Below are 11,686 nucleotides of genomic sequence, written 5' to 3'. Positions count from 1 at the left end.
AGGAAGTGAAACAAAATAATAAGATCCCTTCTCTAGAGGGAATATCTTACGATTTCAAGAAATATTTACATCTAAGGACATTTTTCCAGCAACAGTAATGCCACAGCCCCTCCGCAGGGAGGCACAGGTCACAGACAGCCTCTGGTCATTATCCCACTTCATCTCCTCAACAGTCCTGGGGCCCTGGGTCAGCAGCTTGTGAAGTGTCGAGCCAGGACTTGAGTTCAAACCTCCTCCGCCCAAAACCCTGTTAAATTCCATTGTACCACGTAGAAAGGGACTATTCTTACCAAATTTAAATGATCAAATATGTTTTTCCTTCTTGTGACAGTAAATTTAATTCCATTCAATATACTTCAACAAACATTAGCAGAGCCCATGCCAGTGGTGGGACACTGCAGTTGACAAACCTGTGCTGTGCTTTGGGGACACTTGGTGTAGATGGACAAAGCATGGGGAGCCAGAGGCCACCAATAGGATGCACCCTTACAATTTGGGATAGGGGTGGACAGTGTTACCCTCTGCAAATGAAGCTGATTAAGTATCTAATCCACAGTTCTCATTTCAGAATATTTGCAAAGGCAATGCTGCTAAAGAATGGGTTTCCCCAAACCTCTTTAGTGATACTAAAATATATCTGAGATAAACTGTAGTATGACTGAGTTAATGCTGTTGGAATGGAAGGATGGAGTGTGGGGTGGGTGGATTGGGGTTAGACGTTGAGGAATTGTGTTTGGGTCTCCAACAGTGACATGCAGAGAGGCAAGTGACTGAGCCAAGGTCACACAGATGGTAAAGTGACAGAAGCTCATCTTCTGATTACAAGAGCTCTTGCTTCCATAGCCTGTGTCTTCTGTTGTAGGGTGTCAGTGTAGCACAGCTTGGAGACATTTTCTACCCAAACACTATTCAATCTTCTCCTTCTCCTTCTCCTTTTTGGTGGGGGTAGATACTTAGGTTTATCTATTTTTTTATTACTTCCGGTGGAGGTACTGGGGATTGAACCCAGGACCTTCTGCATGGTAGGTCCTGGGTTTAATCCCTAGTACTCTCCCCCAAATTCAACCTTCTTAATCTGGTTTAGGATCCCCTACTAGAGGTTAGCAAAGGTTTATGAAACAATCAATAGTATGAAAACTGATGCACAGTATTTTGCTTTTAAAGACACTTTATATGAAAACAAAATACTTCAAGAAAGAAGTCACTGCATTACAAGTTATTGCATTAGAAAAAAAGGAAATGTTGAAGTTACTTTTAATTAGAAATGTAGAATGGGTAAACGTGTACACACAGTGAAAACTTATCCATTAAAGATGCAGGACTGGGTCTAATATCAGCTATAAAATGAAAAGAGTATCTGTATTAGGCTGGTGTTCATTGTCTTAATCTAGTAGAGCATATGCTTTACTGTCAAACTTAGACCAAAGTAAAAATAAAAATGTAATCGTTTTTACTGTGTTAGCAATAACCAGTTAGAAGTTCTCATGGAAAAAAAAAATCATTCACAAAAGTAGTGACAACAATTTCAGCAGCAACAAGAACATGAAAGTGAGCTGCCTGAAAATAATCCTGACAAGAGATGTGTGGGATCTACATGAGAAGCATCAACAGCATCAATAAGAAAAACATCAATTTCCCCGTTGGAAATTGTGGCGAATGACTAGCAAGAGACCATTTATAAAAAGGGATATACAGATGATTAATACATATGATCTTTGTCACTTTTAACCAAAGATTTGAAAAATAAACTAATAATGACATTTCATCTTAATCCTCAATTGGCAGGATTTAAAAAGTCGTATTTTTCCATGCTTCCTGAGGTGCACTAACATGGGCATGCTCATGTAGTGCTGATGGGAGTACATATTCATAAAAGTCACTTTAAATTTGATCAGTGTATTCAGTGCTTTAAAATATTCATATGCTTTTTACCAGTAATCTCACATCTAGAAATTTATCCTAAAAATGATCAGAGATGCTGATAAAGATTTGTGTGTAAGGGTGTTTACTGCAGTATTATTTATAATCCTGAAAAGCCTGAAATAAGTTATATGTGCAGTGATAGGAAGTGGTTAAATAAATTATAGGCTATCTCTATAGCTGAATCTTTTATAGCCAGTAAACTTTTTTTGAAGAATATTTAATAATATGGGAAGTTATTTATGACGTGGTGGGTTAAGTGAAAAAACTTCAGGTTACAAAATTGTATATCAATTTGCTAGGGCTGCCATAACAATATCACAGACTGGGTGGCTCAAACAATAGAAATTTATTTCTTGAAGGTCTGGAGGCTGGAAGTCCAAGATCAAGGTGTCAATAGGTTTGTTTGGTTTCTTCTGAGGCCTCTGTCCTTGGCTTGCAGATGGTTGCCTTTCTCCTGTGTCCTCACATGACCTTTCCCTGGCATCTCTCTCTCTCTCTGTGTGTCCTAATCTATTCTTCTTATAAGACCTCCAGTCAGATTGGATAAGGGCCCACTCTAATGCCTTCATTAACTCCTTTTTTTATAGGCCCTATCTCCAAATACAGTCACACTCTAAGGTACTGGGGATTAGGGCTTCAGGATGAATATTTTAAGAGGGGACACAATTCAGTCTACAACATTGTGATTCTGATTTTATTTAAAAATGCAGAGAAAAAAAGACTAGAAGGAAATGTAGTAGATTTGTGGCTTTGTCAGGAATCCTGAAGATTCATAATATATGGTAATTGCTAAATAACTTTGCTCATGTACAAATCTAAGTCACAAGGACTTTTTTGGAGGGGAGGGGGGTGTTAATTTTGTTTTTATTGTGCCTGACAAAATACAGTTATCCAATTGTTCCTCAATTATGTTATTTTAATAAAATAAATTAAATGTAGGTTTAATGGCTGTTTCCTCCTTTTAAAGTAATACTGAGCTCACAGGTTGAACTCCAATTGTTCATCCCATCTGGAGCAGAACTCAAGAGCCCAGAACCTCTGCTAGGAACAAGGGCCTTTGAAGGTGGCCTATGGTAAAGTCTACCAGGCATCCTCATCTCATTAGGTTTCTTTGTTTCATTCCTCATCTTATACGTAGCAATTTTCACTAAAAGTTAAAAGACTCATGTATTTTTTTTGTGATACATATACCATGTTTTATAGGGGAAATATGCAACAATTGTAGTTACAAAATTGATGCTCTATCTTCCATATATATATATATAATTAAAAACTATTAAGGGTTATGAAGTTATTTCAGTGGTACAGTAATAAACTTTAAATTTTTATTGTTTTAATGTAATTTTTATACATATAAAATATATTAAAATTTTATTTAAAAATTTGTTTTTAATGTATAATATAGTATCTGCTGTAATAAGTATTAATTTTATAATTTAACAAATTCATGTTGTTTAAAAAATATTGAATATTTTCCACCTGAAAATATAGGACCAACTTGATGTGCTCAATTTCATGCTTTGTGCTTTGTGATTCTCAAAATTTTTTTGCGTTCGATTCAATTTGGTTCAACAAATACTTGTTCTGTACCTACACTATGCATGGTACTATGGTTCAGCTCTATGAGACATCATCTGACCTGTCTGAAAGTTCTTACTCTAATTAAGGAGATTGAAAACCACTCTACTGACTGAGAAAACTGTTATAAATAACATGGAAGTCTGGAGGAAAATTGATAAAGGTGACTTCATTTTAGAGTTAAGCCCTGAAGATAGAGTAAGAATTCACCATTCAGAAAAGGGGAAAGGAGGATAGGCAAGAGTGTATTTATTCCTCCCTTATTTATGTACTTGATTATTTACTTAGATCACTATTGACTCATGGATATTTATGTTATAATTTGTGTTATAATCTGTATTTTTTTTGGATGTGCTTTCTTTGCTCAATAAAACATTGTGGACAATTTTCAATGTTCACAGAGGTGAACAACATAACTTTTAGTGGTTATATAGTACATATTTAATCAATTCTCTACTGATGCACATTTTTGCTTCCACTTTTTCTTTATTTCCAACAATGCTGGAATAACATCCTTGCACATTTATTTTTGTGCACATGTGTGACTATTCCTTAGTTTACCACTGAAACCTCATCTCTAAGACGTATTATACTTGAGCTTTGTTCCTTGTACCTCAAGCACATCCTGCTTTCCCTTAGCTAACACTGTTTTCTCCACCTAGAATGCTCTTCCCTTATCTTTGCTCACTGAAGTTGCCTGTATGATTCAGGGCTCGGCTCAAAGGCTATTTGCTATAGAACCTCTTCTCTAGTGTTTTGAAGAGAATTTAATGGTTTTATCCCACTTCTCTTTGTTGTACATGTATTATAACACATCATCTGAGCCTCCTATTTTAGACCAGGACTTCTTCCTACTAGTTTTTGAACAGGTAGAGGCAGAAATGAGATCAATCATACTCATTTGTGTACTCCATCATAAAGTAACTAGCTATTTTGACTTTGAAGTGAAGAATGAGTAACTGAGAAATTAAGAATTGTGCTCAATATTGCATAGCTAGTTACTCTTCCTTTCTTTTACATACATTGTTGGTCCATGCTTAGGGGAGACAAAGGAGTTGAATACAGGTGTTAGTTTTTGTTTCAAGTGCAAACAACTGTGCTATAGTTTAAAAGAAATGTTTTCTAGCTGTCAAAAATGTTATTTGAAGACTTCGGTGCAAAATGAGCCTCTTCAATATGCCAGATACTCATAGGAAACTGTGTATGAATTCAGGAGAAATGAAGTAATTAAATAAGGCCTCTGATCTTTCCAACTTCCTTTTTAAGTAAGCAGGTGGCACAACCTACCTTATATATTATAATCAGTAATAAGAGGTGAATGCCAAAAACCAAACCAAACCAAACCAAACCAGAGACAATGTTAGTTTGGCTGTGACGCTGTGTCAGTGAGCTGAGGTTAAAGAAGGCCCCCTACTGCGGTCCTGATGACCACCTAGTCTGCACCTAGGACACGCTCCCTGTCCGTTAACACCTTGAGGCCCGGTGACCTACACAACTGTGACCCCCACTGCGTAGGAGGCGGCCCGCTGCAGGCGCGCGCGTAAAATCCGTCACCTGGGTCCGCACGCCGCGGGCGGGGGGCGGGCCCCCTGCGCTCTTCCGAAGCCCAATCATCTGGAGATTCCGGGGCAGGTCCTGCCACCGGCCACGCCCCCAGGCGGCGGGGCCGGGGGCGTCTTTAAGAGCTGGCTGCCCGGCCGCCTGCTCAGTCCGGGTGCGTGACTGGGAAGCCGAAGTCCTATCTTTGCGTCGCCCGCCAGCCCGCCAGGGGCTCCACCGCCCTCACTTCGGCCTCGCTAGCCCGCCTGCCCCGCTCGGCGGCTCCTCCGCCAGCAGGCGGGGAACTCACGCCCCTCGCGCTCCCCCGGCGCCCGAGGGGGCCGCCTCGGGCCATGGTGCCCTCCCAGGAGGATCCCGCCGCCGCGCGGGGGACGAGCGAGGCGCAGCCGCCCGGCCCGGCGCCCCTTGGGGCCGCTCCGCTGCCCGGCCTGGGACCCTCGGACAGCCCCGAGGCGACGGCGGCCGAGAAGGTGGAAGTAGAGCTGGCGGGGCCGGCGGGCGCCGAGCCCCCCGAACCCCCTGAGGGCGGCTGGGGCTGGCTCGTGATGCTGGCGGCCATGTGGTGCAACGGGTCGGTATTCGGCATCCAGAACGCCTGCGGGGTGCTCTTCGTGTCTATGCTGAAGACCTTCGGGTCCAAGGACGATGACAAAATGGTCTTCAAGACAGGTGAGGAGCAGCACCGGCTGCCGGCAGCCCCGGGGGGCGAGCGCGAGGACCCCAGCGCATCCCGCGTGTGGAGTGCGCGTTGGCGCCGCGGCTTGCGCCTCGGTGGCTCCAGTGTGTGCTGGAGGGTGTGAGGGGTGGGTCTGTCCAATGGCAAAAGGAGCTTGCAGCTCCCGGGGCCTTGGTGCGCCTGTCTTTGTATTGAATCCTTATGTAGCGACTGGATTTGGAAGGAAGTCGGAAAACTTATTTGCCTACATTTTCCTGCTTTCCTCTCTGCAGAATAGGTGCTAAGAGTCTACGGTAGACTTTGTCTTGATTTTTGAAAACAAACGGAACCTTCTGAACCCAATTACACGCTCTGTCATTTTTACGGTCTCTTTCGTGACCATGACGGTTGGGTTTTTGTTCATCTGTCCCCGGCGCTGCAGAGGGTTGTATATACTGGGGGGAGGCAGGTTTGGCAAGATGAAAGAGACGTATTCCAAGGTCACGGGGAGTTCCGAAGGGAGCCCTGCAGCAGCCACAGTTTCGTGGGTTTTTTGAGGGGGGTGGGGAGTGGAGTGAGGGTCTCACCCTGCGAGATATAGGAAACATAGGAGGCAGCCAGATCAGGATCTGGGAAGAGCAAGGTGAAGGGTTGCCCTTTCCTGTTGTGTGTTTTTTTTTTTGGTCATAATTAACCATATACCAAACTAGATGAAAAAGGTGCAGACTCAACATTTTTTTTCCCCTGTAGAGGGCCATTACCTGATCTCTTGACTGATTAGGCAAAAAACAAGACCTTCTGCATGACTTTTTTATATACGTTATTTCACCTCATCCTGCAAGGCAGGCATTGTCCACCCCATTTAGGTGAGAAAAGTGAAGCTTGGTGAAATAATGCATCTTAGTGAGCCCAGAATGGAGATGGAACACACATCTTATGTCTTAAAGGGATAAATGATTTCCAATACTAAATCAGGCTCCCTCCCTACCGTTTGGGGAACTTTATAAAATAGTCTTTTTTTTTTTTTAAACTTTGATTTTCAAGTTTTTTACGAGTGAATTTTTCCTTAGGTTTTTTAGTGTGCATACAAGGTATATGCAAGACTGTCATAACAAATTCTAAGGGAGCGGTAAGGTTGAGAGTTTTAAAGCCTTAGGTATAAATAGTATTTATTATATGTATATTGTGCAACTTGCTTTTCTTCTCTTCTGCATTATGTTTGTGACTTTATCCCCTTAGTACCTCAATTTGAGCTGATAACATAAATTCTTTGCATTTTAACTCCATTCTCTGTTGTAAGAATATATTATACTTTATGCATTCTTCCTTTAGTAAACATTTAGATTACTTCTAGATTTACTATAGACAGTGCTGCCATGCATATTCTTATATTGTCTCCTTGCTGAAGTGAATCAGGTACCATATTTAACCTGGAATTTCTGTTCCTTAAATAGCTCTTGAAGCTGTTGTGTTATGCAGGTCACAGGGCTAGGTACAGAAGTGTTCAAAATGTAATACCATGTATTTCCTTGGAAGACAGGCATTGTGAAGTTTAGCAGGATAGATATGCATATGCAGTAGTGAACAAAAATAATTTTGTGCATTTAGAATATTCTTGCCCAGGATTACAGATTTTAATGTAGTCAAAACTCCAAGATAGAACAGTCTTGTTTACCACTGGTTTGGCAAACTCAGGTGAGTAGGTTCATCGGTGTCTATGGAGGTTTTCTTTTCTTTCTTTCTTTTTTTTTCTCTCCTTCCTTCATAACGTTTTTTGAGAGAGAGAGAGTGAGCAACTGCTAGAGAGAGACTATAACTTTGCCAGGGGTCAGAGTTTTGCAGTGTGGATGCCTCTGCCTTCCTCCTGTCCCCCAAATTCCCATTGATTACAATATCCCAATTCTGGGTAGCTGCAGGGCAAGGGAGGCCACAGGGACCTCCTCTCTTGAGCTTTTTGAAAACTCTAAACATATTTTCAGCTTTGAATATCTTTCTCCATTTACTCAGTTAAATCCTTTGCAGCTTTCAGTCATATTTATATATGTGTGGGTGTGTATCATATAAACAACTATACAGGTGTGCCAGTTAAACATTGAAGATCTTTGTGCTTGTCTGCGTGACTGCCATGTATAGTTGTGCCCTTGCACAAAGATGCACAACTCAGGTAAATGGTGACTGAAAACCAGCCTGCACTCTGCGTGCCCGTTATCTAATTCCTGCAAAGGGGCCCTGTGCACTTGTAGTGACCATGTGTAACACAGCAGCTGGATGGAACAACAGCCTGAACAACAGTCGATATGTGAAACATGTACAGCAGATAAATTTTAAGCTTTGAGGAAGAAAACAGATTTAACCTCACCTGTGAAAAAATGGTGATAGGATAGTCTTTAAAGCCAGTTAATGTTGAGATTTCTCGCTCTCCTCCACTGCTTTCTGTTTCTCCCTCCCTCTATCCTTCCCTTCCTCCCTTCCTTTCTCCCTTCTTCCCCCTCCTTTCCTCTCTCCCCACTCTTTTGCTGTCTCACACACAGGTGTTTCACATAAACTACATCCTCTACAACAGACATTGAAGTATTGGAGAATACCTGCTTTGGAGTTGGACTGTTCATACTTTTCAAATTTTGATATTGTAATGCTGAGTCATCCGTAATCAAACATATGCAAGCTTCAAGTACAATGCAAGGAATATCGCGAATTGTTTTGTTTTGTTTTTTAATTGGGAATTGTTTAAGGCTTTTATTTTCAAAGTTTTGGTCATTTTCTATTATCTTATTCATGTTTGAGAATCTGGGTATTAGAGGACAGTTAATTGTCTCCATGTGTTCATTAGCTTCTTCATAGTGAGTAGCCCAGGGACACACAGGGAGGTGGTGGTGGAAGGGGAGCCTAGACTTCCAAATGGTGGTTCACATTTCTTGAGAACTTCCTATGTGCCAGGCCCAGTGCCAAGCACTTTACATTCATTCCTGTTTAAACCTAACCGCAACTTCATGAGATAGGCTTTATTTAATCTTTCTTTTCAGATGTGGAAACTCAGGCTTATAGAGATTAAGCAGTGGAGCCAGGGTTCAACCTCAGGTTTATCTGAGTCCAGAAGCTAGGTTTTTGGTTGATCGTATTGCATGGGCTAGATAACATTCTGCTAATCCAATGTTCTTTATGTTTGATTAACTCAAGTGTTAGCAATTGATTGAATGCTATACCAATAATTCTGAGGTTAGAAAAGAAGTCTAAAAGATTAGGGTCCCTGCTTATTGGTCTTATTTTGCTGTCAGTAAACAATTGCCAATTGTTAATATTCATTGAAATAGATCTTTGAAGATGTTCATGGAGAAACAAGATCATTTCATAGGGCATTCAAGCAAAAGTTTGGAGTTTGCTTTGAAGAACCAGGCTCCTTTAGACTGATCTGCAGCAGAACAGTTATTTCCAGGCAGAACTGCAGAGGAGTATTCCTCAGTCTTACTTCTCTTTATGTAACTAATGATCCACCCAAAATTTCTCAGGAAAGGGCCTGAAGAAGTTCTTTCACACTAAGATATAAGTGAGTTTACTCAACGTTACTCCTCGTTCATTCTATGAATGTTTAGATACCCTCTGTGCTGGCCACTGGAGGTGGTAACTGAGAGAGACAAGGTCAGCTGTTTCCAAGGAGCTTTTGATCTGCTGTGGGGTGCAAATAAGTAAACAGATAGAATACTTCCCTTTGCAATATACTAGGACTCTAAAAAGGAAATTCCAGCGAATGGTGGAGGCTGGGAAAGGCATTTGATGGCCTCTTTCTCTGTGGTAATAAATCTCACTATGAAATTAAGACTTTGGAAAGAGGAAGCAAGCTGAACTCCAACTTAAGCAGTAGAACCAATGAAAAATGTTGAGTGCATCACAGCTCCGTTATATTATCCTGGCCGCAGATGACATGGCACTGGGAGACATGCCTTGCCCGTACTGCTGTTAGTAAGGTCCATCAGAGGGAGCAAGCTGAGCTTGAGCTGTCTCTTTTCAGATCAGTTTGCATCTGTTCACATGTGCATCCTTCTTGCCTGGGTGGGGGGAAATCAGACACTTTTGGGAAAACTTAAACAGATACTATAGATTAAGTGGAATATTGTTTTCCCTTAGACATTGCAGCTTTGCTTTCACTTTGCTGGTTGTTGGATAATCTGTTTTAGTTCCTAGGTTTCTTTTAGCTTCCTGATGAAGTGCCATGGACACTCTCTGGGATCTTACTAGGGTATTAATCTTGTTTACTTATCTGCTTTCTTCCTGGAAAAAGAAAAAAAATTGTAATGGCATATTGACATTTAAAAAATAACTATTTAAAACAAATATGTCTTCAGAATCAGTATTTAGGATCATTAATAATATTCTTCTGAAGAAAGCATGTCTTTATGGTCCAAAGTCTTGGTCACAAAGACCTCTGCTTCCCAAAATGTGTTCTTTAATAGCCTTTCTTTAAAGTAGGGGCCTGTGGTTAAATAAGTTTTGGAAACACTGCACATTATGTTCCTTTCTTGGATATTTCCAATCAAGGTAATATTTCAAATGTTACAAATCAAGGTATTAAAAGTTAAATAGTTTTAAAGGAAAGTGGGCTATCAAAAAAGGTTCCAAAAGGGAGGCTCTTTGGTTACAATCTTTAATGCAACCCTGCCATTCCTGTATGGAGGCAGATTGCTCTTTAGACAGTTACAATCACAAAGTAGAATTTACAGTAGCATTTAGGGATGAATGCATCTTGCAGCACCTCTCAGTATAGTCTTCCTGGCACCTCTGAAACTTTAAGTCAGATAATTATTCCTGAAGATTTTTTTTTTTTAAAGTTTTGCATCTACAGACTGATAGTCTGCTGTTATTTTCATACTGCAGTTGTATGCTGCACCTGAACTTACAGGAGGTTTTGACTGTAGTTCAGAGCTTGAACTGGTATGTCTGGCTTTTATGCTGAGGGCTTTATTTTTGGTGGGGAAAGCTCCCTGTGTAACTAACCATTCCTGTATCATAGAAAAGTTTTTAGTAGTGGTGCTTTGTCGAGATGGTTACAGTGAACAAATGATCTGGCTCATGGTCCCACACTGTACATCTTTCACTATTAGAAAAATACCTGTTATTTGCACTCAGAGCGAGGTTGCTAAGCTAAGAGAACTCACTTTTGACAGCTGTTAGGATGCCTGAATTTCCTTCATTCTCCTCTGTCTTAAAATATCCAACCTTATATTCCACATGATTCATCTAAACTGCTGCTAAAATAAGCCCTTAAACCACAAAAATGCTTCCAGGATTTTGGGATAATAAAGAAATTAGCATGGTGTGAGCATTTCATATTCCATTTCCAGAATGTGTCTGAATTCAGAGCAAGACTGAAGAGTGTAAATAGAGTATAGTGAGTTCTGATTAACTACAACAATGTGAGTGTTCCTATGGTGCTTTATTGTGGGATTTTTATCAATAAAACTAACTGCTAAAGGAACCAAATCTACCCAAGACAAAAGCCTAGCGAGTTATTTCAGGGAGAGGTTTTGAGATGGCTTCTAGAAGAAAGTGTTCTGGGTGCTCTGGGTGTGATCTGCTGAGTCGTTTTATATGGGTCCCTGTTGAACCCATGTTGCAGTTCCTGGAGGCTTAGTCGCAGGCCAGGTACTTGCATCACTTTTCCTGCCTTTCCTGCCTGTCTCACATGCCAGTGGCTCCAGCCACTTTCTTGGGGTTGTTATTTCCAAATACTCTTCTTTGTATTCAAGTCCCATACTAACTTTCTGGACAGGTCCATTTGGATGCATAGGTGCATCATACTCAACCTAAAATGAACTCATTTTTTAGCCACCCCATATAGTCTTCATCTACCACCAAAACCAACAGCCCACCTGTGGACGGGTGTAGCCTTCTTTCTGAATTCTCAGTGCATACATAGCACCTCTGGCTACTCAGGTCAGAAACCTGGAATCCACCTTAATTTCTTATTTCCCCCCT

At 41.0% G+C, this 11,686-nt stretch overlaps 1 protein-coding gene across 1 annotated transcript in view; it reads left to right on the top strand.

The window, feature by feature from the left end:
* The first annotated feature begins 5,181 nt into the window (after positions 1 to 5,181).
* Positions 5,182 to 11,686, top strand: part of SLC16A10 (solute carrier family 16 member 10) — a 101,536-nt gene continuing 95,031 nt past the window's right edge. The window contains exon 1 of the mRNA XM_074368480.1: positions 5,182 to 5,730. Coding sequence (XP_074224581.1) covers positions 5,394 to 5,730 — 337 coding nt within the window. The 5' untranslated portion in view covers positions 5,182 to 5,393. The remainder of the gene's footprint in view (positions 5,731 to 11,686) is intronic.

The sequence above is a fragment of the Camelus bactrianus genome, chromosome 8, assembly GCF_048773025.1.
Source record: "Camelus bactrianus isolate YW-2024 breed Bactrian camel chromosome 8, ASM4877302v1, whole genome shotgun sequence".
In the NCBI taxonomy this organism is placed as follows: Eukaryota; Metazoa; Chordata; class Mammalia; order Artiodactyla; family Camelidae; genus Camelus; species Camelus bactrianus.
Note: the sequence above shows the minus strand (reverse complement) of the source record. Positions and strands in the feature narration are given on the sequence as shown.